At 48.6% G+C, this 27,523-nt stretch overlaps 10 protein-coding genes across 10 annotated transcripts; 7 read left to right on the top strand and 3 right to left on the bottom strand.

Annotated features, from left to right (window-relative positions):
- Nucleotides 1-166: 166 nt before the first annotated feature.
- Nucleotides 167-2,067, top strand: GGI43DRAFT_423947 (transcription factor domain-containing protein; the record flags this gene model as incomplete). Its single annotated transcript, XM_083208306.1, has 4 exons — nt 167-557; nt 625-1,047; nt 1,105-1,874; nt 1,927-2,067. The coding sequence occupies 4 exons, from the start codon at nt 167-169 to the stop codon at nt 2,065-2,067; spliced, it is 1,725 nt and encodes a 574-aa protein (XP_083058885.1).
- Nucleotides 2,068-2,506: 439 nt separating this feature from the next.
- On the bottom strand, nt 2,507-4,286 carry GGI43DRAFT_409399 (uncharacterized protein). The gene is made up of 2 exons (XM_083206500.1): nt 4,192-4,286; nt 2,507-4,094 (listed from the first exon to the last, which is right to left on the bottom strand). The coding sequence occupies exon 2, from the start codon at nt 3,903-3,905 to the stop codon at nt 2,619-2,621; it is 1,287 nt and encodes a 428-aa protein (XP_083058884.1). The 5' UTR covers nt 3,906-4,094; nt 4,192-4,286; the 3' UTR covers nt 2,507-2,618.
- A 139-nt stretch (nt 4,287-4,425) lies between these two features.
- GGI43DRAFT_409398 (RNA-binding signal recognition particle subunit SRP54) lies at nt 4,426-6,550 on the top strand. The gene is made up of 2 exons (XM_083206499.1): nt 4,426-4,583; nt 4,646-6,550. The coding sequence occupies exons 1-2, from the start codon at nt 4,506-4,508 to the stop codon at nt 6,137-6,139; spliced, it is 1,572 nt and encodes a 523-aa protein (XP_083058883.1). The 5' UTR covers nt 4,426-4,505; the 3' UTR covers nt 6,140-6,550.
- A 226-nt stretch (nt 6,551-6,776) lies between these two features.
- On the top strand, nt 6,777-10,582 carry GGI43DRAFT_409394 (argonaute/piwi family protein). The gene is made up of 4 exons (XM_083206498.1): nt 6,777-7,190; nt 7,266-8,398; nt 8,461-8,708; nt 8,779-10,582. Exons 1-4 carry the CDS (start codon nt 6,928-6,930, stop codon nt 10,267-10,269), a joined length of 3,135 nt encoding a protein of 1,044 aa, XP_083058882.1. The 5' UTR covers nt 6,777-6,927; the 3' UTR covers nt 10,270-10,582.
- On the top strand, nt 10,566-12,580 carry GGI43DRAFT_409393 (phosphatidic acid phosphatase type 2/haloperoxidase). Its single transcript, XM_083206497.1, has 2 exons — nt 10,566-11,253; nt 11,315-12,580. Exons 1-2 carry the CDS (start codon nt 11,029-11,031, stop codon nt 12,356-12,358), a joined length of 1,269 nt encoding a protein of 422 aa, XP_083058881.1. The 5' UTR covers nt 10,566-11,028; the 3' UTR covers nt 12,359-12,580.
- Nucleotides 12,581-12,968: 388 nt separating this feature from the next.
- Nucleotides 12,969-14,608, top strand: GGI43DRAFT_97113 (formyltetrahydrofolate deformylase). The gene is made up of 2 exons (XM_083210598.1): nt 12,969-14,054; nt 14,114-14,608. The coding sequence occupies exons 1-2, from the start codon at nt 13,472-13,474 to the stop codon at nt 14,392-14,394; spliced, it is 864 nt and encodes a 287-aa protein (XP_083058880.1). The 5' UTR covers nt 12,969-13,471; the 3' UTR covers nt 14,395-14,608.
- Nucleotides 14,609-14,727: 119 nt separating this feature from the next.
- On the top strand, nt 14,728-16,017 carry GGI43DRAFT_96922 (sulfotransferase family protein). Its single transcript, XM_083210597.1, has 4 exons — nt 14,728-15,102; nt 15,198-15,516; nt 15,599-15,633; nt 15,710-16,017. The coding sequence occupies exons 1-4, from the start codon at nt 14,940-14,942 to the stop codon at nt 15,976-15,978; spliced, it is 786 nt and encodes a 261-aa protein (XP_083058879.1). The 5' UTR covers nt 14,728-14,939; the 3' UTR covers nt 15,979-16,017.
- A 1,733-nt stretch (nt 16,018-17,750) lies between these two features.
- GGI43DRAFT_385421 (Ras family GTPase TEM1) lies at nt 17,751-18,754 on the top strand (the record flags this gene model as incomplete). The annotated part of the gene is made up of 3 exons (XM_083203653.1): nt 17,751-18,470; nt 18,531-18,605; nt 18,656-18,754. 3 exons carry the CDS (start codon nt 17,751-17,753, stop codon nt 18,752-18,754), a joined length of 894 nt encoding a protein of 297 aa, XP_083058878.1.
- Nucleotides 18,755-21,242: 2,488 nt separating this feature from the next.
- GGI43DRAFT_428691 (uncharacterized protein) lies at nt 21,243-22,225 on the bottom strand (the record flags this gene model as incomplete). Its single annotated transcript, XM_083209003.1, has 1 exon — nt 21,243-22,225. The coding sequence occupies exon 1, from the start codon at nt 22,065-22,067 to the stop codon at nt 21,243-21,245; it is 825 nt and encodes a 274-aa protein (XP_083058877.1). The 5' UTR covers nt 22,068-22,225.
- Nucleotides 22,226-23,974: 1,749 nt separating this feature from the next.
- Nucleotides 23,975-24,957, bottom strand: GGI43DRAFT_96896 (uncharacterized protein). Its single transcript, XM_083210596.1, has 2 exons — nt 24,923-24,957; nt 23,975-24,741 (listed from the first exon to the last, which is right to left on the bottom strand). The coding sequence occupies exon 2, from the start codon at nt 24,610-24,612 to the stop codon at nt 24,121-24,123; it is 492 nt and encodes a 163-aa protein (XP_083058876.1). The 5' UTR covers nt 24,613-24,741; nt 24,923-24,957; the 3' UTR covers nt 23,975-24,120.
- Nucleotides 24,958-27,523: the final 2,566 nt, after the last annotated feature.

Below are 27,523 nucleotides of genomic sequence, written 5' to 3'. Positions count from 1 at the left end.
AGTTGCTTTGTCTGACGGAAGTGTTGGTTATCCATCACCAGTCGAAAGGCGGTCCCATGCCGAAGCCGCCAACGCACGACAACACAGAGGCTCTTTCAAGTCAACTCCCAGTCATGAACGGAACCGAGAGTCATTCAGCACAAACAGCCACGATGCAGGGGGCTTGATGCTGGATTTCTTCCACAAGGCCCCAAACGACGACTGCTGGTACAAGTTCCTTGAGCCAATCTTGCCGTACATCCGCAACATCATTCCCGCCTCTGTTGCTTGCGACTTGCTGGAAATCTTTTTGACAGACCCGGGAAGTTCGCTGTTTCGCGTTGCGTCTCCGTATATATTGACCAGAGTCTTTCGCAAGAAGTCAATTACGCATCCGACCAACCCTCGATATACCACGCCTGCATTGCTTGCGACAATTCTGTGGTGTGTGGCGCAAACTGCTGATGTGATGATGCTGCATGTGCCGGGGACAAGGGCAAAGATTGTCAATGACCTGTATGATTTGGCGACATCTCTGATATCTGAACGTGACCCAGACCGTTGGCGACGAATTCATGGTGAGCCAGGCCTTACAATCCTGTTATAACTCAAAGGCTGGTAGTCCTGACATGATTTCATTCTTAGGTGGTCTGCGAGCAGAAAACGAGACTCCTCATCCTAGGATGCCCAATCCCGCAACAGTACCAAAAACTACATTAATAAACGAGCCGGCTGGCGAAATTGACGACGTCTTAACTTTCATCCTCCTCTCCATTGCCGTCTCAGGCTCCGATTTTAAGTCTGACTGCTACAAGTGGTGGTCCAAGGCGACGAGATTAGCCTTTTCTCTAGGCCTCAACCGAGAAGACGAGCAATGTGCTGGTCCCGTAACTCCATGCGCAAATCCCCTTTGTTCATGTCGAAAGGAGCAAGATGGCAGCTTGTACAATCTTGAGCATCGCGAGGAACGCCGGAGAGTCTTTTGGCTTCTATATGCTCTGGATAGGCATCTGGCCTTATCTTTCAACTCGGCTCTAACAATCCCTGATTCTTACTGCGAAGTTTATTGTAAGTATACCGAGTGAACCACTCTGCGTTTCTTAATTAACTAACCTCCTCGATTAGCCCCTCTGCCTGAAGCCGTATGGGAAAATCTCGACTCAATTCCGCTTAATGAAATGCCTATTCGAACAATTGGACCACCAACAACCGCCTCTGGATCTGCCTTTTTCGAATACTTCTTACCGCTCATGGCTATACTAGGAGATATCATTGAAGTCCATCACAGGCGTCGCCATCCAAGACTTGGAGATCTTGATGATTCGCACTCCGTATCTGTTATCCAAGGACTACTTACGACCTACGAATTGAGTCTTGCCGCACTTTCTCCAGAAGGAAACGACACTGGCATAGTTCCCCTGCCCATCCACACGCCAAAGGGCATAGTTGCTGGTATGCCGTCGAGGTCGTCCATGTCCCATCCGTATCCACCTTCTACAGCGCCATACAATGCAAGCGATCCCTCCAAAATGCGGCTAGCCAAGGCCTATAGTACACATATCCTTCATGTACTGCATGTACTTTTACACGGTAAATGGGACGCCATATCCATGTTGGACGATGGTGACGATTGGATCACGTCCAAAAGATTCAACGAGTGCGCATCACATGCCATTTCTGCGTCACAGTCTGTCTCGACCATCTTGACGATTGATCCAGAGCTTACGTTCATGTCCTATCTGTTTGGCATATATCTCCTCCAGGGAAGCTTTATCCTTCTTCTCTTTGCGGATAGGATGCCGCAGCTGGGCCCGAACGAGTCAGTAGCGCAGGCATGCGAAAACATCATCCGAGCGCACGAGGTTTGCGTTGTAACGTTGAGCACAGAATTTCAGGTATGAATAGTCCCGATCTTTGCAAAAAGTGAAAAAGCTAATATCGGTATAGAAAAATTTCCGTACAGTATTACGATCAACTCTTTATAGCGTTCAAGGAGCGGGAACAACGAATTGGGATGAGCATCGTTCACGAAGAAGAGCCCTGTCTTTGTATAGATGGACCAAAGGAGCTAGGGGATTGGCATTATAATGATCTGTATATAAATGAAAAGGGAAATGAAGCTAGAGAATGGCGTGATGAACTGGGACAAATATTTTCAATGTGGTCGTTTCTGAGTTGATACCCTAGTCTAATCGAATGTTTTAAACCAATTTACCTTATTGCATGTGATTGGAATCTCTACTCCTCTTGGCTTGAGGACATCTGAGATCAATTTAGCCGCCAGACAAGACGGAGATTTTATTTTCTCTCCGAATTACGTCCGTATCACTGCATATGCATGGCCTTGAAGTGCAATGTTAATCGCATGGGGTAGATGTGGAGAAGAGATATTCATGGGGTTAGAACAGATGTCAGTGGCAGCCACTGACAAATGAGGCTGTCGTGGGAGCGTGTAGAAGGGCTTTATGCCGACGGTTATTAATTACTGGTTTAATGTACGGGGAAACTTCAGATGACTTTGGACATATACATGTATAGATTAGACTTAAAGTAAGACAAGATCTGCTAGTTTACGAGTAAACTGAATTTGACTGTCACTATTTCACGACAGACGATGGCGAATAAAGCTCAATAGATCATTACAGTCTTAACCCTTCCTCTAAAATATCCATCAGTCTAGGACATTCACCTCGCTCTACTGCATCAATCCATTTAGCAGTTCTTTTCAAGAAGAAGCCGTCTCTAATCACATTCACGGCATTAAAGAAATCTTCCTTCAATGTACTCTGTTTAGCTGTAGCATCCCAATCCGGCTGCAGTTGGGACATCCGCTCGTGATAGACTCGCCTCAGTTGCGTTTGCTCATATTCCATAAGATGAATCCAATATAGTTCATTCTTTCCTTCGTTGTCCAGCTCATTATCCTTTTCATCTTCTGGCGCTTCATCAGCATAATCTTGGCGTTCAGGCTCCTTTTCCCTTGCTTGCCCCTCAAGAAATCTTGGAACCTGAGTGACCAACCACCGAGGCATGGCAGAGACGCATTCCCAGTCGATTACAGCCGTGATTTTCCCTTCATCATCCACAAGTATATTACTCAAAGAAAGATCGTCATGCCAGATAACCATTCGCTCTGGAAGAGTTTCGAGAGTAGGGAAAATCTTTGGAAGCAGACTGATCAGTCTACGAGCGAGTACCATGGCAAAATTGATATCTTCTTCATCTTCTTCATCCTCCGCTTCTCCAAGGGCCTCTATTTGGCCTTGGGTAATAAACTCAAGGTAGGCGGCAAGCCAGTCATGGCTTGAGCGAAATGGCCCTCTAGTAACGTCGTAATCATAATGGCTACCCCAGAAGAACATGTTCGAAATCACTTCGCCAGGGCGTTCCTCTTGGTTGCTTTCACCTTTGCCGCCTACTAAAGTCCCAATCTCGGAGAACTCATGGCGAAAAATTTGTGCCTGAAACTCGGCCACTTGTCGCACGAGGGCTATTTTCTGGGGCATGGCCAAAGTCCGCCATCGCTTGTACGCCGATTCACCGGGCATGAATTCCATCAAGATCCATTCAAATCCAATCTCATTCTCCGCAGAATCATCAAAGGCAACCACTCCCGGCACAGGAACTGTTGTCTTATGGCGAAGAAATTGAAGCGTCGTGACTTCGCCTTGTGTCTTGTTTCGCGGACAAACAGGCAGCGAGACTCTCATGATCCACTGTTGCTGGCTCGTATGAACCAGATAGATCTTGTTGAAGCCACCCTTAGCATGAAAGAGTACTTTGCATGTTCCCGCCTCGTCAATTCGGAGTTTTTCGCGGCATACTTTTGCGATGGCTTCCAATGACGGCTCTCGGGTCCACACTGGCTTAAGATCAAGTCCTCGATCGTCCCAAGCCAATCCATCTCGGGCATTGGAGGGCATCATTACGCTTTCGGCGGAAATGCTTCCTAGGATTGGGTAATGGAGCAGAGAAGAGAAATGCAGGCTATGTCAGGCTGTTGAGCACTGGTATCTTGGCTGTGTAATTCAACTTTTGCGATACATTTCTACAAAAATTAATAAATTATCATTTAAGAAAAAGTCTTCTTTTAAAGATAAAGGCATAATTCCAGACTACACAGATAAATGAAACACATTAGCTTCGTCAGCTAGCTCTGTCTTTGAGGCTTCAATTATGTCCCTAGCCGCATCTTACAAGGTTCTCACTTACCTTTACAATTTCAACGAATCTATAAAAGAGAGCGACTTACAGCCTTTTTCAAAGGAAACAACGCAAATGAGATCAATAATAAATCCATATTGCATATTTCTCTTTAAATCGTAATCTACACCTACTAGGGTAGCCTAGCAGTGTTGTTGTCCTCGGCGCCGGAGAAAGTTTAATGCATCTCCCCAAAAGTTTGCCCCACCGCTGGCCAAGTACGCCGAATTGCCAGCTGCCAACCTTGATCGCTTCAACCATCGGACTCGGTGCCGTGACAAATCCGCAATTGTTTCAGCGAGGGCATCGATACAACTTTCGCCATGGTGTTGCAAGATCTCGGACGTCGCATCAATGCGGCGGTTTCCAACCTCACGCGAGAGCAGAATCTGGACGAAAAGGTTGGCTGATTCAAGCTGCCCCGCGCCATAGACAACGAATTCCCAACTGACTGCGACAACAGGCTTTCGATTCCATGCTCAAGGAGATTTGCGCCGCTCTTCTCGAGGCCGACGTAAACGTACGACTCGTCGGCCAGCTCCGAAAATCGATTCGCAGCGCCGTCAACTTCAAAGAACTCCCGCCCGCCGTGAACAAGAAGCGTCTGATTCAAAAGGCCGTTTTCGACGAACTTGTCAAACTCGTCGACCCCCATGCCGAGCCCTTCAAGCCCAAAAAGGGCAAATCGAATGTCATCATGTTTGTTGGTCTGCAGGGTGCCGGTAAAACGACAACATGTACGAAGCTGGCGAGACACTACCAGAGCAGAGGACTGAAGGCGTGCTTGGTTTGCGCCGATACGTTCCGTGCCGGTGCTTTCGATCAGTTGAAGCAGAATGCGACAAAGGCCAAGATTCCGTACTATGGTTCACTTACAGAGACGGACCCTGCTGCGGTTGCTCGAGCTGGTGTTGAGCAGTTCAAGAAGGAAAAGTTCGATGTCATCATCGTCGATACATCAGGTCGACACAGACAGGAATCTGCTCTGTTCCAAGAAATGATTGATATCCAGGAAGCAGTCAACCCAGACGAGACCATCATGGTGCTCGACGCATCAATAGGTCAGCAAGCCGAGTCTCAAGCCAAGGCCTTTAAAGAGGCTGCCGACTTTGGTGCCATCATTATCACCAAGACAGACGGTCACGCGCACGGTGGTGGTGCCATTTCTGCAGTCGCCGCTACACACACACCTATTGTATTTATCGGTACTGGAGAGCACATGCTAGATCTAGAGCGGTTCGAGCCCCAGCGATTTGTTCAGAAGCTATTGGGAATGGGCGATATGGCAGGCCTGGTTGAGCACGTGCAGAGCCTTAACCTGAACCAGAAGGACACAATGAAGCACATTCAAGAGGGCATCTTCACGGTACGAGATTTACGTGACCAGCTTTCAAATATCATGAAGATGGGACCCCTGTCGAAGATGGCTGGTATGATTCCCGGCATGAGCGGGCTGATGCAGGGCATGGACGACGAAGAGGGTGGTTTGAAGCTCAAGCGCATGATTTACATTTGCGATTCCATGACTGACAAGGAACTCGACTCCGATGGCAAGGTTTTCATCGATGAACCGACCCGAATGACCCGTATTGCTCGAGGATCAGGCACCTCAGTTCGTGAGGTGGAAGATCTCCTTACACAGCAGCGAATGATGGCCGGCATGGCCAAGAAGATGGGTGGCAACATGAAGAATATGCAGAGAGCACAGCAGGCCATGGGCGGTGGAAACAAAGCCCAGCAACTGGCTGCTATGCAGAAACGACTACAGAGCATGGGTGGTGCTGGTGGCGCTGGAGGCATGCCGGATATGGGATCATTAATGAAGATGCTCGGCGGCGGAGGCATGCCCGGCGGAATGGACATGCAGGCTATGATGCGACAGATGGGTATGGGAGGTGGCATGCCTGGCATGCCCGGTATGCCCGGTATGCCAGGAGCTGGCCGTGGCCGGAGGTGAGGCAAGATAAAGGATGCTTGTGGCTGTATCTGATATTTGATTTCGTTTTATCCTTGTTTCGGAGCTCCGGTAGGTTGGGCATTTTTACGTACGATGGCTGGTTGCTAGAGCTCATGTGCATAGGTATCGGCGTTTGGGCAGTGATGAAGGGATTGAATGAATGGTGGCTCCAAGAGAGCAAGATGCGATGTCGGGTTACACGGTATATGATGCAGTGTGTATATGATTCAATGCTGGCGTCTGCTCGCAATCTTGAACATACGTGCTTTGCTTCATCGGGGCTACCAAGATATAATATACCAAGAAAATAAGATGATTTAATGTTGATACTTTATGTCTTTTAAGAATATCTAATGCGCAGTGAATCCTGCTCAAAGTTTGACACTACCTATCTGGCAATTGTTAATGGAGCTGAATTATTATACCATTGCCAATGAAAGAAGTGATTATGCTTGAATGAATGTTTATATGTCCAATCTTTTGCCATCTTGGAGCTGGAAACACGCATGTATGGCTTGACATATAAGCGAATCAGAGCATCAATATGCTGCTGATCAAGCCATCTTCACTGCAACAGCTTAGTCATCGCCGCCTACAAATACAGCATCCCGCCACCATGTTTCAGCCCCGCAGCACTATCTTGTCTAGCAACCTTGTTCTAAATCCACTTTGTTGCTCCATTATTGCCTCTATTGTACTACGCCCCCCGGAGCTAAGAATCGACTCCACCAGCATCAGACTCGCCGAACGCCTTTATACTTTTGAGCTAGTTGACTTATACCGTTATAATGTCCTCCCGTGGCAGGGGAGACTTTCAAGATCGTGGGGGAGGAAGAGGCAGAGGAAGAGGACGAGGTGATGGAGGCGGTCGAGGCAGAGGCGACAGTGCCCCACGTGGACGAGGTGATGGATTTGGACGTGGAAGAGGTGATGATAGTTTTCGAGGAAGAGGCGATGGATATGGGCGAGGCCGAGGTGACGGTGGACGAGGCAGAGGAGGAGGAGCTCCATTTCGAGGTGGCCGAGGTGGTGCGCCACCGCAAGTTTTCTCGTGAGAAGAATCATTTCTTTAAGACGTCTCATCTCATAATCAAGACAAGACACGCACTCATCACATCTTATACAGTCCTGATGGCGGTGTTCCTGCACCCGACAAGATCGTGGCAAAGACTGAAGACGCCCTTCTGTCCGGCAAGGCAGTTGATCTCAGCACGCTGGGTCTGAAAGACGCCTTTCCTCGCCGACCCAACTATGGAACAAAAGGCACCGAAGTAGTGCTCTGGGCAAACTATGTTGCCTTGACGACATCTCCTAAACTTGTTCTCTACCGATATGACGTATCAGTCACCCCGGCCGCTACAGGGGGGAAGCTGACGCAGATCGTCCGCTTGGTACTGGAAGCATCGGAGCTGGCAGCTTACAAGCATGATATTGTCACCGACTTCAAATCTACTCTCATCTGCCGGCAAAAGTTTGCCGATTTGACAATCACGGTACCATATCGAAAAGAAGGCGAAGAAGAGCCGCTTCCCAATGCCACCAAATACAATGTTAAGCTTCAACTTACCAATACCTTGGCAACATCGGAGCTGATAGGATACCTCACTTCAACAAACCCATCAGCCCAATACGACGATAAGCTGCCTCTGATTCAAGCATTCAACATTTTCATCAATCATTATTCCAAGTCATCCAACAACCTGGCCGCTATTGGATCGTCAAAAACCTTTGCTTTGGGCGCAGATGCTGATACTTGGGACCTTGGTAACTGTCTCACAGCCATGCGCGGCTTCTTTGCGAGCGTTCGTGCGGCAACAGCTCGCGTGCTTGTCAATGTGAATCCTACTCACGCTGCATTCGTTCAGGAGGGCCCTCTTGAACAATTGGTAATCCGTCTTGGCAGCTTTCGAAGGAGCACTTACGATCAGCAGAAGTTTCTAAAGAAAATTAAAGTTAGGACTACTCACTTGAAGGACAAGCTGGATAAGCAGGGTAGGCCAATACCGCGCATCAAGACCATTCATGGCTATGCCACTAAGAATGATGGTAACGGCCTTGAACACCCTCCTAGAGTGAAGGCGTTTGGAAGTGGGCCAAAAGATGTTGAGTTTTGGCTCCAAGCAGCACCCCAGAAAGGCCAATCTCAAACTACTTCTACATCTGGCGGAAAGAAAAAGGGTGGCAAGGGCGGTAACCCGCCAGTTGCGGCTGGATCGGCTGCAGGACAGTACATCTCTGTCTATGATTTCTTCGTCAAATGTGAGTAATCAATGGTGCTGCGACAATGAATAAATCGTCAACGGTTACTAACAGTCGTATAGCTTACAATATCCGTATCAACGACCCAAAGCTACCAGTCGTCAATGTTGGAAATACGCAAAATCCAACGTACTTGCCAGTTCAGGTTTGCCATGTGCTGCGTGGCCAGCCTTCCAGTTCAAAGCTTGACCCTTCTCAGACCCAGCAAATGATTAGATTCGCTGTCAAGAGACCGGCCGAAAATGCGACGTTTATTGTTTCGCGGGGACTACAAACTGCCGGCTTATCTTCTGACGTGAACCCTTTATTGGTAAGTTGCTGCAGGGATTGCCGCCTTCTTTCCGTGTACATTAAGAGACTAAATTGCTAATATATCTCAGAGCCAATTCGGAATCAATGTCTCGCCAAGCCTCATCACTGTGCCAGGCCGTGTTCTTATGGGACCAAAGGTTGGCTATGCCCAGAATCAACAAGTATCTACGTTTGGGGGCAGTTGGAATTTGGTACCAAGAAATGCCCCAAGCTTAAAATTCAGCACTTGTGGCAGCGTGCAGAAGTGGTCTTGCGTGTATATTGAAATGCCCAACGATTACCCAAGAGCCCAACAATTCACCTCCGAGGCCCTCACAAATATCGTACAGAGCTTCCACAGGGTTCTGCAGGAAACTGGTATCGCCGCCAGTGCGCCTCTTCTTCCATTTCAACGACTGCAGCTGAATGACACAGACGACGCTCAGCTCGAGGCTTTGTTCAAGCGTGCTGCATCCGCGCTGCAGCTGCTCTTTGTCATCCTCCCTGCGACTCCAATTCCGCTGTATAACCGCATTAAACATCTGGGTGATGTTAAGTATGGAGTCCACACCATCTGCAGCGTCGGCTCAAAAATTGCCAAACCAAATGGTCAAGATCAATACCTTCGCAACCTGGCACTCAAATTCAACCTGAAGCTGGGCGGCAACAACCATCTCGTTGATCCTTCGCGCCTGGGGTTTATTTCCGAAGACAAGACCATGATTGTGGGCATTGATGTAACTCATCCGTCTCCGGGTTCGAAAACAGAAGCACCAAGTATTGCCGGTGTGGTTGCCAGTGTAGACAAGTGGCTCGGCCAGTGGCCATCCGTCCTTAGCATTCAAAAAGGCCGCAAGGAGATGGTTACGGAGCTTGGTATGATGTTGAAATCGCGACTCGAATTGTGGCGCAAGAAGGGCAAACATACTTCATTTCCGGAAAATATTATTATCTATCGCGATGGCGTCTCAGAAGGTCAATACCAGGCGGTGTTGGATGAGGAGCTGCCGCTGATACGCGCGGCTTGTAAGGAGGTTTACCCGGCTGCTGACCAAAAGAAAGGCCTCCCACGCCTGACTATTGCTGTTGTGGGAAAGCGTCATCATACACGTTTCTATCCCACTGCAGCCTCTGAAGCTGACAATTCGGGCAACACTAAATCTGGCACCGTGGTCGACCGAGGAGTGACAGAAGCCCGCAACTGGGACTTTTTCCTCCAGGCGCACACGGCGCTGCAGGGAACCGCACGTCCAGGGCACTACTATGTCGTGCTGGATGAGATTTTCCGGGCGAGATACGCAAAGACGCCGGGCAAAAACATTGCGGATGAGTTCCAGGACCTGACTCAGAGCATGTGTTATATATTTGGCCGAGCCACCAAAGCTGTGAGCTACTGCACACCGGCGTATTATGCCGATATTCTGTGTGAGCGTGCACGGTGCTATCTCAATCACTTGTTTGAGTCCCCGAGTAATTCAGCGGCACCATCGATGGCAGAGGGTGCGGAGGGAGGTCCTGCTGCATCTATGCAGGACGTGCAGATTCACGAGAGGCTGAAGGATAGCATGTTTTACATCTGAATGTAGAGACAATCAGTAGGGAGAGTGGCTAATTTTTATATACTGTCTGTGGTGGAGGAATTTGGATGGAAAAATTAGGCAGATTGGATCTACTAGAATGAGCTGTTTCTATTATTGGATATTATACCTTTGATGCCATTATACGCGGATCCAGACTGGGTCAGCTCGGTGAAATCGGTGAGATGTGACCAACCCTTCGGTGAAGCTTCCCCGAAAAAGAAAGTGGGTGCCCGCGCCGAAATCTCGATGACAATGACAAGCATATGACGTTTTGATTGGGCTCCCCCTTGTCCCACCCGGAATAAAGGCGCCGGCCCCAAAAACAACTCTACTGCCAAGCTTGTTTGCCGTTGTATGACGCTATTCATGCTCTGTAGTACTCTAAATTGTGGGAGCATGCAGGGAGCAGGGGCAAGCGCCTGACAATCAGCAACAATGTGAAGCTTCAGACCTGCAGAGGTCGTGACGATGACGGAAGGATTTGCTGTGGCGGGTGACATGGCTGACGTCAAGTTGGGCGATGATCCAAAATGCTGGTGATTTGGTGTTGAAAAATTATATATTATATAAGTAGAACCTGGTGTTGACAGTTGAACAGAGGCGAAGGAACGATCAACTAGTTTTGCTCAGCGTCTGTTCTGAGTGCATTTTGGCAGCACTTAAGTGGTGCTTTTCCCAGCAATTTTATCTTTGCTTTCTTTTGCTGGCGATTGCCTTTAGAGCCTTTCTTGTATACGGCCGTATAACAAGTCGACAACCATGGCGCTCTTTGGACGCAGAGCTCGATCTCCGCGGGTAGCTAACAACGCGGCGGCGACGACGACAACAACGAAGCGACGAGGCTGGGGAGGATTTGGTCGTCGGGGCAATGGAAGCCGTCACCAAGCCTACTCGATGCACACGCGGCCTAGCTTTGGACAGTGGCTCAAGTTTACCTGGCTGGATATTTTGACCATGGTGGTTATGGGAGCTATTGGTCTTGGTGTAAGTGATGTTTACGTGTATTCAACGATCACAGCATTAATAACTGGGCTGGACTTTTTAGATTTACGAAGCCAAGCCTGCACCAACTCGATCGTTCCCTATTACTTTCTCCGACGGTGAGATTGTCTGGCCCGAATTCGGCTATCCTCTGCGCAAAGAGATTGTTCCCATCTGGCTCGCCGCATTTCTCGCTTCGGTTATCCCTATTGTGATTATAATATTAATGCAGATCCGCATCCGCTCATTCTGGGACGTCAACAACGGCGTCATCGGTCTCTTGTACTCCCTCATTTCTGCCGCTGTATTCCAGGTGTTTTGCAAATGGCTCATCGGAGGCCTTCGCCCTCACTTCTTGGACGTGTGCAAGCCGGATATGAGCCGTGTTACCACCTCTGGACTGGACAGGGTTGGGTTCCAGCAGATTTACTTTACAAGGGATATCTGTACTGGAGATCCAGATCAGATTGACGACAGCCTGGAATCATTCCCTAGCGGCCACACAACAGCAGCTTTTGCAGGCTTCGTCTTCCTCTACCTGTACCTCAACGCCAAGCTCAAGGTCTTTTCCAACTACCACCCCGCCATGTGGAAGCTCATTGTGCTCTACGCCCCCATCCTCGGCGCCGTGCTCATCGGCGGCGCGCTCACCATTGACGAGTTCCACAACTGGTACGACGTCGTGGCCGGCGCCATCATCGGCACGGCAATGGCGTTCTCGGGATACCGCATGACGTACGCGGCCATCTGGGACTGGCGATTCAACCACATCCCGATGAACCGCGGCGTGGCTTTCCCTTATACGGCTGGCAATGGGGATTTGTTTGGCGCGACGTTTACGAGGCGCGTGGGATGGGGGACTGAGAGCTTTGCTGGTGGTGTTGGTGGTGTTGGTGCTACTAATGGGAAGATGGCGGCGTCGAATGGATTTGGGCATCATGGGAATGGGTATCATAATGGAACTGGAGGAGTGAATGGACATCATGGGAATGGATATACTAATGGAGCTGGTGCGGTGAATGGTGTAAATGGAGAGTATGCGAACCCGACGGTGCCTCGACGGGCGGTTGGGAGCACGACGCATGCTCATGGAGACCAGATGGTGTGATGGTTATTGACTGATTGACTGACATTGCACTTTCATTTCTCTTTCAATATCAGTTTCAAAATGGTTTTTGTTGATGGAGAGAGTGAGAGCTTGCTATCCGAGTGGAGGATGGAGGATTGGATACGCATAATGACAGAACATGATGATGACCTGCTTGTCGTCGATGCTTCGACTATAATACCCATTTTTATATATTGAATACGATTATCCATATAATATCAATTTTCTCGTCCTAGTAATCCTTATCTGACCTGAAGCCATCCTGAAACGTGCTCTCTTGCATCATCGTTTCCACATTCCAACTCCTGCATTCAATCAATAGACTGTCTTATCTACCCGTCATTGTTCCAAGACATGACCTATCTCACGCCATGTACAAAGATATGATGAATGGTAAAACAACAGCAAACCTCAATCAACGCCAAAGCAGCTTATGCCCAGCGTTACTCAGCTCTACTCAGCTCTACTCAGCTTCGGCGAGTGACGCTGCTCAAGCGAAGCAGCTTCTCAAATCGGAGCCCCACCAGGCCGGGGCCGACTCCGTAATCGGCAATCAGTAAATTGACATGCTGACAGCCATTGGCGAATGGCAGCGGGCGGGAGATGAGATATAGTAAAACCACAGCTCAGCCGGATAATCAATCAATGGAATGCGACGCTGGCTTATGCGATCCAAGCTGTCAATTGGAAGCAAATAGAAGGTCAATATGGTCAATATTGGAGCATCTAGACCCGGTGGAGCCTCCGAGCCGGGTCTCAAGCTAGGAAAAAGAGTCAGACCGTCCACTTTGCAACTCACCGAGCTACCCCCGAGGATGGGATGACTGCGAAACCAATTGAAAAAAAATTAGCTGGCCTCTATTTTTCTTTTTCGTTTCTGAAGATTAATACTCTGTGCCCTGCTCCAGTTGAACAGCTCTTGTCTGTATTAAGCCACTTCTTCCAAGGTCCAACCTTAAATCCTTAGCTCAATTGCTATCTTATCTTGAATCAGCCTTCGAGATAGCCTCACTTTTTTTTCTTCTCTGATAGATACCCATATTTCTTCATATCACCAGCTTCACCAGCTTCAACAGCACCACCAAAACACCAAATCCCAAGAATACCGCCGCCATGTCTGCTTCCACCGGCCACATCCTCACCCTCAGCTGCCCCGACAAGCCCGGCATCGTCCACGCCGTCACCGGCATCTTCGCCTCCAAGGGCCACAACGTGCTCGACCTCCAGCAGTACTCCGACCCAGCCACCAACCAATTCTTCATGCGCGTGCACTTTGCTCCGTCGCCCTCCGCCGATGCCGAGTCCACCGCTCACCTCGAGCCCGACTTCCAGGCCCTCGCCGCCGAGTACGCCATGAAGTACAACTTCCGCCCGCTCAAGCGCAAGACGCGCGTGCTCATCATGGTGTCCAAGATTGGCCACTGCCTCAACGACCTGCTGTTCCGCATGAAGACGGGCCAGCTGCTGATCGAGGTGCCCATCATCGTGTCCAACCACCCGGACTTTGAGGCCCTGGCCAAGAGCTACGGCATCGAGTTCCACCACCTGCCCGTCACAAAGGACACCAAGCAGCAGCAGGAGGCGCAGGTGCTGGAGCTGATCAAGCAGCACAACATTGAGCTGGTGGTGCTGGCGCGCTACATGCAGGTGCTGTCGCCCAAGCTGTGCGAGGCCATGTCTGGCAAGATTATCAACAGTGAGTTTATTGCTACAGACATCCATCTCTATGCTTTGCAACTAACACAATTGCTGCAGTCCACCACAGCTTCTTGCCCAGCTTCATCGGCGCCAAGCCCTACCACCAGGCGTTTGACCGCGGTGTCAAGATTATCGGTGCCACCGCCCACATTGTCACGGCCGATCTCGACGAGGGTCCCATTATCGAGCAGCGTGTTACACGCGTCGACCATAGCATGGACCCCAAGAAGCTGTCCGAGGAGGGATCCACGGTTGAGACGCAGGTGCTGGCTGCGGCTGTGCGGTGGTATGCCGAAGGAAGAGTGTTTTTGAACGGACACAAGACCGTTGTGTTTTAATGAATAAATGACATAAGACAAAAGGGAGAAAAGTGAGCGGGGAGAAAAAAAAAATGGTGGTTGGAGAGAATGAATGAGTGTATATAGTGTGGCTTTGATGATGAATGAGCATCCGTACATATAACAATCCAAACTTTTGCAAAGAATAAAGATTCTACATCTATTCTACAATCCTATTGCTCTTGTGTTTCAGATTTGGAGAGCGATTATTAATTATAAAACACGCTACCCATAGTCTTGCTCGTGTTGGATAATAGCATATCCTACAACTGGCTAAGGTAGCACTGATTCCTAAACAAATGCATGCATGTCGGATGTCGGTCATCGGTCCCTCGCTTCTTATTCTAAGACATGTTGGCATAGACACTTCCACATCAGCCACCAAGGGCCGATCTTAGCCATGGCCAACGCTGTAAAAGGGGTGTGTAAGCCCCCTCTCCCGCCTTGTGTGACTTGCGACTCTATTCAGAAGACAAGCTGCGAGCATCTTCGGCCATATCGAGTAGGTTAAGAGCTGCGCGCTGCCAGCAACACATCTCAGCAAAATGGGCGGCGTGCCGTCTGTCCCCACCGACAAAACTCGGACCGTACAGGTCATCAGCGCCGGTTACTCGCGCACCGGCACCGTGTCCATGGCCTTGGCCTTGGAGAAGCTGCTTGACGGGCCGGTTTTGCATGGCGGAACGCAGCTGTTTGGCAGAGAAGATGGTAAGCCGACACCATTCTACTTATAAGCAACATATGTACTATGATATATGTTATGGTAAATATATGATATACTCATGGAATGAAACGCAAAACAGCATATGCAAAGCTTTGGTGCGAAATCTTTGCCAACCGCCACAACAAGCCCATCTTGATGAAGCTCCTCCGCCAGGCCACCGCCGGCTTTGTCGCCATCACCGACAACCCCGCCATTGTCTTTGTGACCGAGCTGGCAGAGCTCTATCCAGACGCAAAGGTGATTGTCGTGGAGCGCGACGCAGACCGCTGGTGGAGCAGCATGTTATCATTGATGAAAGGGGGCAATATGGAAGGGTGCTGGTGGTTTTTAAAGGCGATACTCTGGCCTTGCCCAACGTGGAGATGGGCGCCTATTTGGATGCAAGGCATTTCGGACTGGTGAGTTTATGATCGATATGCTTATTCAACATATTATGAATCGCTCTGGATTGATGGCTGATATCTGATATCTGGTGGACAGCGAAGCGGAGCGCCATAAAGAGCCATTCTCTCGAGGTAAGTGTATTGTCGTTTTGCACATTGTTGTCATGCTTTTCGTACTTTATAACCTCAGTACTAATTTTTTCGATAGAATCTCTATCCAGACATAACAATTGGATCCGCAAAAACATCTCCTCAGAGCGAGTGCTCACCATGGAGCTCAAACAGGGCTGGGAACCGCTGGCCAAGTTTCTCGGCAAGCCAATTCCCGACGAACCGTTCCCTCACGCCAATGATGGCGAGGCTATGCAGAAATATGCCAAGAGTATATTTCGCACTGCGACACTTGTCTGGGTATGCATTTTGGGGAGTGCAGGAACAACAGCGTGGATGGGGCTTTCAGCATGGAAGAGCTGGTGAAGGATGTATAGCACGTGTTTGGTACCTTTTTGAATTAGCAGATAACTTGAGCTGTAGAGCTGGTATATGAATAAACGATTATACGTATACATGCTCGAATGAATAAATATTGAAGAGTGAAGACGATGCAACGCATATACCCCAGTTGAGCATCAAGATAGATCGTATACATGTACCCACGTACCCATGTACATAGACCCATGACATGTGATGGAGCTCCAAAGAGATGACTTGCAGCGATAAGGTGATGGATTGTGATAGTATCACGTGATATGACATAACCAATTTGAAGCAAATTAGACCGTCCTGCTGGATCCCCCACTGCTTAGAAATGATGCAATGTGATTTGATTCGACTTGATTAATCTGCAGTATTTATGTCTGTTGTCCTGCCTACAGAACACCCCGGAGCCGGGACATTGATTGACTTTGGCGCTGAGCTGCATCCAGCCAAGTGGTGGGTAGCCACGAGTACATGGTTCAAGCCACCGTTTCGTGAAGCTGCTCGATTGTTGATACTCTCCCGGGCATAGGCCTGCCGTCACTGATTGGCCACCGACAACAACCCCCCCGGACGCTTCTGGAATTAAAAATGTCAGCGCGCCAAACACGAGAAACCTTGAGGGCAGCGGATATTGTAAATTAAAAACAAATTATGGTTCCTAATGCAGGTGCAAAAGTATGCGCAGTGTGCTAAAAATAAGCTGCAAACTCTACGTCAAACAAGCTGTTGGTTGGTGCTGTAAACAAAGGAGATGGCGGCCATATACAATGGCCAGCGCACTGTTCCTTTGTTTATCCTCCATAGCAACCCGCTTGCTTGCAGATAGCACTGCTATCAATAATGTTTACCCGCAGTATATGTAATCTACTAACCAGTTCATCATTACGCACGCCTTTTGTTGCTTACAGGATTCTTCCTTAGCGTCCCTGTCCAAAGTCCCCCCATCTTGTTCCGCCTCAATCTCCATCATCTCCATCTCATCTTATCCCCTCACGGGTTCTGCTGTCGATACTACCCTCAGCTGCTATCCGCGGCTGCCCCTTTACTTTGGCTATTGCTAAAGCTCTCAATCGTCCACCAGGCAGCACTAAAAGCCTCGTTCAGCAATTCTCTCTCACTGGGCATCAGTGGCCTGTTAGTGGTCAGCCAACAGCCAGCTATAGGGCTCTCACAGGGCTCCCTTAGGCAGCGCACCAGCCACGGCGCCTATTAATTCCGGCCCGGGCCTCCAGCTTTCGCGCCCTCCCTTGCGAGCGACCAGACGCCAAATCTCCCCCCAGCCAAAAGCCAAAACCCCTGCTAGTCTTTCCACCATAACTGCTCTACAGCACCCCTCATCATATTGAATTGATTTGATTCTCATCTCAGCTGCTCTTTGGACTCTGACCGCGACCCGTTTTCCTTTGTTTTCCTTCCGGCAATCGCAACTTTCTCTCCTTCGTTCTCTCATTTTTTCTACGCCTCATCTTCTTTTAATACTTTGCGCCTCTTTGCCGACTTCGACGCCCAACTTGATGCCCTCCACGACGAGCTGATCCAATCCGAGACCCGAACGAACAACAATAAACCCGCCCTTCTTTAATCTCACTTTGCACCTTCATTTAATATCGCCTGCCCTTCTTTTTATCGGCATCATAATCGGAACCATCATCATCGCCATCGCCGTCTGCCAAATCTCATTTCCGATCCTTTACAACTGAACTAGTCGAGAACTATTGCGGCCCGCACATTTTCAGCTCCACGACGCCGCCGCCGTCGATAGCCTGGAGATGGATATTTCTCAGCAACAGGAATTTCTCCCCTCACACGACGCCGACATGAGCCAAGGCCCCGACGAGACCATGGGCGGCTTCGACGGCGCATCAGACGCCGCGCACATGAATGGCTACCACCACCAGCAGACCCCGTCACTCGACAACAGCCTCTCCGGCAGCGTCAGGCAAGACGAAGACTCTCCCAGCCGACAGACACCGCCCGTAGGAGGCCCCTCATCGCTGTCGAGACCGGCTAGCGGCCTATCAAACCCGGCGCAACCGTCGTATAATGACTACCGACCGAGTTCTGGCGATCAGACCAACGGACGGAACCATGTGGTGATCAAGGTCGGCATGGTGGGCGATGCGCAGATTGGCAAGACATCGCTCATGGTAAAGTACGTTGAGGGGAGCTGGGACGAGGACTATATCCAGACGCTAGGCGTCAACTTTATGGAGAAGACCATCTCCATCCGCAACACCGAAATTACCTTTTCCATCTGGGACCTGGGCGGCCAGCGCGAGTTTGTCAACATGCTGCCGCTAGTGTGTAATGACGCAGTCGCCATCCTCTTTATGTTTGACCTGACGCGGAAGAGCACGCTCAACAGCATCAAGGAGTGGTATCGGCAGGGTCGCGGATTCAACAAGACGGCTATCCCCGTCTTGGTCGGCACAAAGTACGACCACTTTGTCAACTTTCCCATTCAGGACCAAGAGGAGATTTCTAATCAGGTAGGCTAGCTATAGCGAGGACACCACTATAACTACAGGGTTGCTGACTTGATACTCCAGGCGAGACGGTTTGCCAAAGCTATGCGCGCGTCATTGATCTTTTCAAGTACAAGCCACAGCATCAACGTACAAAAGGTTGGCTGCACTTTCGATAGCTCTACTCTGCAGTAACTAACCAAATATAGATTTTCAAAATTGTTCTTTCCAAAGCATTCGATCTCAAATGCACCATTCCCGAAATCGAAAATGTCGGCGAGCCCTTATTATTATACCAGTCTGTCTGATCCATCATTTCGCGGCGCTTCTTCCTTTCGAAAGCTTATCTCGACACTTCTTTTTTTTTCGCCCAGCCATTTGTTTTACGATATCAGCATTACACCATTAAATTGCTGCACACGGTATGACTCGCATAGCCCGCAACAGCACCATACTACGCACTTCCAGACCAGCGACGCACATGATCGCATTATCACTTTCGAGAATAAGAAACAGCCATCGCTACAGAGAAAAAGAGTTGACGAAATAACAAATCGTGTACTTATAACATGCCCTTGAAATAAGAGTCCCATCACAATCTTTCTCAATTGCTTTCATAATCTGCGTCTTTGCCAATCTCACAGCGGACATGAGAGCACAGCATCACATGAGATGGCCCTTGTTAACCTTTAAATAACCATTGGTGATGGCTTACCGAGGCGCAAACATGGTGTGAGAGCGACGCCACCTACCCCTGACTACTAACTACTACTAAGATTTGGATTTTGGAAGAATGCTACAACGGAGGGAGAACCAGTGTGCTTTTTATCTTTTTTTAACTCTATTCTTTTTGTATTATGTTTCTTTCTTCTTCTTTTTTTTCTTTAACAGGGACCTCTATTTAAAAGGGCGCCCGATGGAAGGGCAAATAAATGAGAATTAGAAAGAAAAAAGGGCCTTCTTTTTTGTAAAGTGCCTCTCCTGCTTTATTAGACAAAGTGCTATGGCCCTTTTTTCGAGTTTTAAGATGAAGGGACGGGATGGATCGATGCATTTGGGCTGGAGAGGAGGACATTGGCTGGGCCAGGTTCTTTTTTGATGTATCTACCTACTTTTCAACTTAATGTGATGGTCCTATGAAGAATGTTGATGTTCATGTTGATGTTTTTGTGAAGTATTTCCTTTGGAGCTGCCGTATGTCACTAGAGTTGTAATATACCATCATGTCATTAACGCAAAAAATGAATAATGTAATTACTGTAACAAAAAAAGGTGCTTCAGATATTCAGCTTTCGAATATAGGTACTCACTTTTTTATAAAGAAATTCATTTATCACCGCGAGCAGATAGGATACCAAAGGGGGTTTTCTTCATTTTGAGCAAAATAGAGAGACCAGTATATAGCTACATAATGACAATAAAATGAAGAAAATGCTTCTTTCTGCAAATAATGCTACCCCCTTCCAACTCTCTTTCATGTAATACCGCCATGACTACACGTAGGTAGGATTTGTATGTCATATTACTTTAGTTACAAGTGAGGGTTCCATTGCTATTGTTAATGTACTTATCTGAATAATAGTTAGAATTCAATCGTTTGCAGGCCACTTGATATAATCTTAAAGGGGGGCCTCCAAACTCACCAAGATCATATGTGTCGTCAGCTGTTAGTCCACAACTGCATTCAAGTGTCGAGCTACCCTGAAGACTGCAATTACCACAGGTTTCTCCAAACTTATAGTCACCATTAGGCTAGAGAAATTAGCATCAGATTATCTTTTTTTTTTTTTTTTAAAAAAAAAAAAAAAAAAAAAAAAAAAATAGTAGTATATCTTACATCATTGTGCCTCACGAAATGTGGCATACAGTTATCGATATTAAGATCAGTGGTTTTAGTCTGTCCATTGCTTTCATAGCAAGTTGCTCGGGTATCTAATGGAGGCTAAACCCCCCCGCAAGGACACGAGTGCCCATGGGAAGAATGACTAGCAAGAATGAAGAGAATTGCATAATGTTGGCTTTTCAGGTATCTGTAAAGAGTAATCTGTTATGTGAATGAATTTAATGATTAAAATGATCATTGAGATTGGGAGAGATTTTCCCTCCTTGTAGATATGCTGAATGTCTCTGATTGCCCACGTCATTTACCGATTTCTTATTCAGACCTGTGCTATTCAACGTAATATAAGGCAAGTAATATAAAGCATTGTCTCTCTTTCCAAGTAATATATAGTGATGCCCTTTTTAGATATCTGTAATATAAGACACTGTTATGTCATTCGGATGTCGTCATTTATCTCTACGAAATTGTGACTGATATTCTCTTATTGAGGGCCAGTTACTACGCGGTCATTCATTGGTACCAAAGTTTCATTGCTTTGCAGTCACTCGAATAGATCACCACGACCTGATCACTTTCAACTTGAGGTCGACATGTAGTTTTACGCACCAAATGAAATCAATTTCGTGTGACTAGTATAGCAGAGGAACATCTGCCCCATTCTCCCAAGCCCATTCCTTTTTTTTTTTTTTTGTATAATCCGTACATGTACATGAATAATCAGCCAACTACTAGAAATCTCCCGAGTGCATCTGATCTCTCTTTTGGGCTGCTATCCTTCTTGCGCAAAATGGTGAGATGGTTCTTTTTTTTAGTATTTTCATATCATTATAGGAGTATATGTCTCGTTCTCACTCCTTGAATTTGCCGGCACCATTAGCATCGTAGATAGATAGCCCTAATAAGCCTCTTATTGTCGAGTGCAACATCTCTCTCTTTGCCTTATGAGTGTCTCTTCAGAGGCATTCCTCACCTTGTGCCTGTCTGCTGTATCTCTTGTCCCTCGCTGTAGCAATCTCTCGCCGCGGACTCTCCACCACAGGGCGAATGGTGGCATCACTGTCTCTTCCCCAGGTACGAACAGTCGAGGGTGTCTGTGGTGGAGGGGGGAAGACGTCAATGTTCCGAGCAAGAGGAGCACGAGTGACGACTCGCTCAGGAGCAGATTCCATGGGTGACTGGGCATCATATCCTGCCAGGTCGAGGACGAGTCCTCTCTGGTTGGGAATGCTCGTGACGATGCCGTCAGAGGTGAGTTGCATTTCAGGAGCATCCTGTTCGTAGTTGTGGCGATAGTCGTACTCAGAGGCTGTGATGGTACCAGTAGGTGTAGCTCTAGCTGCGATGACTGCGTCGTTGTGCATATCGTACTGGGGTTGACGTTGATACTGAGACTGGGCGGTATTGAGGGGGATTCCTCGAAGAGTCTCTTCAGAGTCAGTAGCCCAGTACGCCCACGCGTCAAATTCCTCATCCACTTCGACGATGCCGTTGATGATGGTAACATGTTGGCCCTCGGAGCCAGAGATGTAGATGGATCTGGTCACTTCATAGCCATGGGGAGGATTACGGCGAGCTCGGTGATAAAATCCACCGCCATCTTCAGCAGCCGCAGCAGCAGCTCGTCGACGATGGGCAGCGCCGTGACAGTCGAGCCATTCTTTGGGGATGAGAAGATATACAATGCCGAGGAGAATGTTGAGGAAGATGAGAACAGCCAAGATGATGGCGATGACGAGGTGAATCGAGACGGGCTTGTGCTCGTCGTCTGAGGAAGACATGATGATTGTTGTTTTGGATTAGATTGCCGATATCGGTTTGAACAAACAAATGAGTGAATAGCCAGAATAATCTGGATTTTATAGATGTTGGAAGCTAGTAGAACAGCTTGATGAGATTGTAAAGAACGTTGAGCGTGATGGCTAGCTCGCAGTTGCTCCTCTAGAAGGGATTGTGGAAGCGAACCTCGCCAAGGCTGAATCAAAAACGCGTATGAGCAACAAGAATTTTGAAAATCCGAAAAGATAAGATATAAAATTTCAATTTTTTGTGCAGCTCCTATAGAATTTGGTCGTCTGATCTTTGAGCTGCCAGCTGGCAGGACCGGCCGGCAGCCCTCTTGCCTATCCATAACGGCAGCCACGACATGTTTCAAGTCATGTGAATGATTCTATTCATTTGTAAATAAAATATGATTACAATGGGAATTTCCTATAAACTCACAGTTAATAGAAGTACTATATAAGTACACTGTAGCAACGCCTTTATATGTTGCTACAGACCAGGTGACTTGGAATAGGTGCGTATACGTTGATGAGCTGCATCATAGCATTTGACCTCGGTTGCACTCTCCAGCGGATTATATAATAAGAGATAATCCAGTGCAAGCACCATCCTCCTCTATAAAATAGTGTCCATATTTCTGCCTCTTCAACTATTTCCCAAGCTACATCACATCGTACATCGTATATCGTATCGATAGCCATACAGGTACTACAGTACAAACAGGTACGTACCCTGCCAATCTAGATCCCTGCACCCTCTATCTTTAGCACGTACGCTCCCACCAATGGCGGCATCCCCTCCACCACTAGTAGTAGCCTATTGTTGCGCCGAGAATACGTGTATACGCCAGCCCACCAGGCCCTCTTTTTTCAGGGCACTCCAGCCTGTTCTCGGTAATTATTCTATACGTGTATTCCTGGACGACACCTGGATGTTTATTTTACTTCTTCTCCATCTTTTGCAGATCTACTCCGTATTTTGGCATCCCATTTATATGTAGTAGTTCGTCATCTTCGCATAAATGAATTTCCAGCCATGGGGTACAGAGTACAGTGACAGGCACAGCCGAAATTTTGGGGACCCAAGGTGCAAAGTACCAAGTATCGTGGCCCTCGCTCATGTGGCTGCATGCGGCCGTATCGTCACATGCAAAACACCAAGTCAGGCTCTGCGCCCTGCATCTCCGCTGCGTCAATTGGTATCTGCTCCTCATTCTCATTGTTCCGTAAAATGGTTTTTTTTTTCCTGCTACATATTCCAACGGCAGAATTTGCCGCGACTGAATGAAAAATGGTCGTATCATAGCGTCGTAATACCACCAGACGCAAGCAAGCCCCTTACTGGGGTCAGTGCGCAATGTAACCTCATTTTCGGCACCAACAAGCCAGGAAGGACCAGTCACAAAATTATGGGAGCACAAGCCACAGGCATACGCAACAAAGAAATAAAAAGTCATCTGAATGTGTTTCGTAGGCAGCATCTCGCATTTGATAGTATTGGAGCCACAGACTGGCCGGCTTATTGCCGTCGGCTTCTGCGCTAAACGTATCCCTTATCTAGGTAAACTGACAAACAAAACTCGTATCCGAGGCTGGAGCTCATACAAGAGGCGTAATTCCATCCAGTTTGCCTCTCCCGCGTTCATCTCTACCGTATTTGCGCTCCAAACATTGGGGCTGAAATCCACAACTCCAATAACGCCCGGCTATGATATGAAATTTCCTTGCCGCTGCTTTCGCAGGACAGTACATGATTAAAAGACGAACAAATTCAACAAAAGTAGAAAGAAGAAGAACAAGAAGATAAAAATAAGAAGATGGAAGAAAAAGTATGGCGTAATGTACGGAATACAAGGCCATTAAAGAGGATAGATTGATGCTAGCAAGGAATGCTAGATCAGATTCGTGGTTCGATGGAAACATGAGTCGCAGTGATGTGTGATACTCGTACGGGGCTTGATTTGTGTCTTTGTAGGTAAGACGTTTGAGAGAAATAAGGTGGTGTGACGTTTCGATGTCGGGAGCATGGTCGCGAGCATCATGTTTGCGTTTAGTCTGATTTCTTGCTGCCCCAGACCGGTGCACCCACTGCTTTGCTGATACCCAGGCCAATGCCGACGGCGAATCCCACGACTATCAAGATGATCAAGATCTTGCAGATGACCTTGTTGCGCGTGCTCAGCTTGGCCATGGGTGTGCAGCGTGTGCGCTGCTTCTTGGCGTGCTTGGCCTGCTTCTTCCAGTGGTCCTTTCCAGGCCATACGGGGCAGTTCGCAGCGGCTTCTATGGTCATGCTTTTTCGGCCTGATTTATCGAGAGAGCTGTGCGAATTGAGAGCCTCAATGTCGGCATCGAAGGGGTTGGTTGTTGTCTTTTCAGAGTGCGGGTTGGATGTGATGCTGGTGACAGAGGTGGCGTGTGTTGGGACAGCATAAACGCCAACGGTTGGGGTCAAAGCCTTGTCGGGCACAGAAACTTCCACGGTGACCTCAGTAGTGAGGACCACACTGGCAGTAGACTGCCTCTTATCGAGAGAAGACATGCTGGCGAATAGAGTGGGGAGAGAAATTGAGCAGTTGTGTGAAGAGTGGCTAATATCAGAATGAGCCTTGTGAGGTCAAGCGATGCCGAGAATCGAGAGGCGAGCAACAGAGTATCCAAGGAATAGAGTCTAAAGGGGAAAGGGTTAGCTTTTTACATTCGAGAAGAAGAGCACGATAGGAAAGCAGCGTTAAAATGTGGGCGACAAAAGGGCAGAAAAACTAAATATATGGAAAGCACCTGACTGCAGCCACAGTTTGCAGGTCACAAGAAGTGCTCCATATGATATGGACGCATACGGAAAATCATACCTCTGGGTAGCGTGGCACAAAGCTTGGATGGAGATTGCGCAATGCCGGTCGTGGGAAATTGGGAATTTAAGTGGCCAAGAGATTCGAGTGGCGCAGAAAAACGAGAAGCTCCGGGTGCGTGAAGGTTGCGGCAATGGCTGAAGAAGTGAAGTCGAAGGAGAGAATGTGGTGCTATGCAACCACGATGGATGAAATCCGGTTTAGATGTTGGACATTGGCGGAGCTTGGACCTGGAGCAGACAATAAGGAATGGCCTGAGAGTCGTTGAGCTGAATGGGTAAGCAAATTAAATGCTTATATGGGAATCCCGTTGAATAAGACAAAGAAACCCTGGATCCAACTCGAGCTGCTGGGAAACAAGAGATTCGTGGAGGAAGAGGTCGAGGAGGAGCGAGAGCGGCAGTGATATTGGAAAAGAGGGAGGCGAACCGAAGTGGTAGGAGATACAGTCCCTCTGCAGCTGATGGCCGGCATAGTACAAGTACGGGGTACCGAGTACAAGGGTTGGGTGCAGGTACAAGTGCTGCAATGGCACTAAGTGTTAGCTGCATGGGGCAAACAAGAACCAGAGCGTTTGCAGCTGGGAGGAGACGCCTGTACCTCGAGGGTACGCTGTGTCTCATAAGAAGTCTATATACCTCGCCAAGTATATTTCTCGTATCTCGTCTAGCCGACAAACGACGCTTGGAGCCTTGGTCGAAAAGCCATGTCTGCTAGTAGTATACCAGGTATCTACTAGGTAATGCTCTCGCCAGTCTAAACATCAGGTCCAGGCATTGCTGCTGGGAGCATCAATCGATCAAACTCGCTTGCACCTCGCACGTAATTGCAGCGGCCAGGCCCCCCAAGCTCCCTCCCCTCAGCGAGATTGCGTCGCCCAACGCAGGTGCCGCTCGGGCCATGCAGGGCCTAGAACGGCGCTAGCAGCTCCCACTAACGGTCGGCCTTCCGCCACGTTTAGCGCCCCTGGGCCGCCTGGGTCCTGCCTCTAGCCCTGCAGCAGCTCGCAGCCGATGCTGTTAGTGCTGGAAAGCACCAGATACTAGCAGCACTAGTGCAGACACTTTGTACAAGGGCATAGATTTTGGGGCTTTGGCAGGGATGCGGGGGCCAGTCCTCGGGCGAAACGTGCCCAGATGAAGGGATTTGGCGCGCATGGGCCTGGCACGCATAAGAAAAGCAGATGATGGCTGATTTCGCTTTTCCCAGAGCGCTGGAGTTGTGGTGGCATTGCTTATCAGAAGGGGACGTTGCGATAGTACAGCAGTAAAACAGACAAGTGAAGCAATTGAGATGCAGATCTCATATTAGATAATTCATGTTTTTAGATGGTAACACAGGTGCCGCCATCTGTCTCTCTTTTTTCTTTTTTTTACTCTCCTCCTTCATCCTCTTTCCACATGTCTCAGCCCATCATTTCAGCAACGGTCCCTTTGGCGAGTACGAATACACCAGACCGTTTCATCGAGATACCGTAGATGACGATGCGACATGGCATGATGCCCAGATAACGCTACTTCGCAACATCGGCACGGCTACTCGTGCTGAGCGGCAGGCAATAGACGGAGCATATATACGGATTCGTTTGCAATGCTGGAGGATATTCTCCGTGCTAACCTTGACAGCAGAACATCAGATGCGAACCAACATTTATCCCCGCTGGTTTTCCGCTGGCCAGCCAGGATCACCCAAATCCTGGACGGCCACGCGCGTTTGCCGTCCTGCTACTGGACCGCCTGCCTGCCATATGCCATCTTTTGCCTCCCCCCATTACGAGTACGAACGGCCCCCTCTAGCAGGCTCATCTCTGTCTGGTTCTGTGCTAGAGCGCTACTATTAAAGGCTGTATCCATTCGGCGCAGTCCGTGTCCTTAGTCATGTACAGTAGTACAGATTGGCTCCAGGTTGGGGGTGCCTCGCATGTCGCATTCGTTCGAACAATGGTTCGTTGGCCTGTGAAAGGTGGCTACATGAACGTTGCATGACGTTAGATGGCGTTAGGGCTACTCCTCATTCAATTGACTGGCGACGGACACTATTGGCCAACTACTGTAGAAGGCTCTCTTCTTTTCTCTTTTGCGCTCCTCTCCCGTTTTCCCGTGCTCCCCCTGAACAAACGAAACAGCCCCTTGCCACCCATGAGGATCGCCACAGCTTTGATAACGAAGCGCTGCCAATTAAATGACTGACGACATGGAGATTCGCGCTTGGCACACAGGCCACTCTGCACGAATCATGGCATCATGTTCTCCAGCCCGATCATCATATCTGTCCATCGATTTTACGCTTGCCATGCAGATAGATACAACTTACACTGCGCAACTCAACAGAAACCCAAGCCTAGGCGAGTCATTGCTCACGCTCAGGGGCTCGACTCGTCCCCAGCCTCAGTGGACCGAGTTTCAAGACGCTCTGTGGCGTGGCCCGTGGCGCCAGGTGTGGATGCCGTGGCCCAATCCCCGCGTTTTGAGGTGCCAATTTCGGCAGTTTGTTCCAGCCTCTAGGCTCTGCTAAGGGCTGTTAGCATCTTGGACTATCGAGATGTGGCTTCTTAGTACGCAAAGTAACTTTATCCAGTCATGGCAAAGGCACGAAATAGCA

Source organism: Trichoderma evansii, assembly GCF_050947405.1.
Source record: "Trichoderma evansii strain SZMC 28006 chromosome Unknown GGI43scaffold_15, whole genome shotgun sequence".
Taxonomy (NCBI): Eukaryota; Fungi; Ascomycota; class Sordariomycetes; order Hypocreales; family Hypocreaceae; genus Trichoderma; species Trichoderma evansii.
Note: the sequence above shows the minus strand (reverse complement) of the source record. Positions and strands in the feature narration are given on the sequence as shown.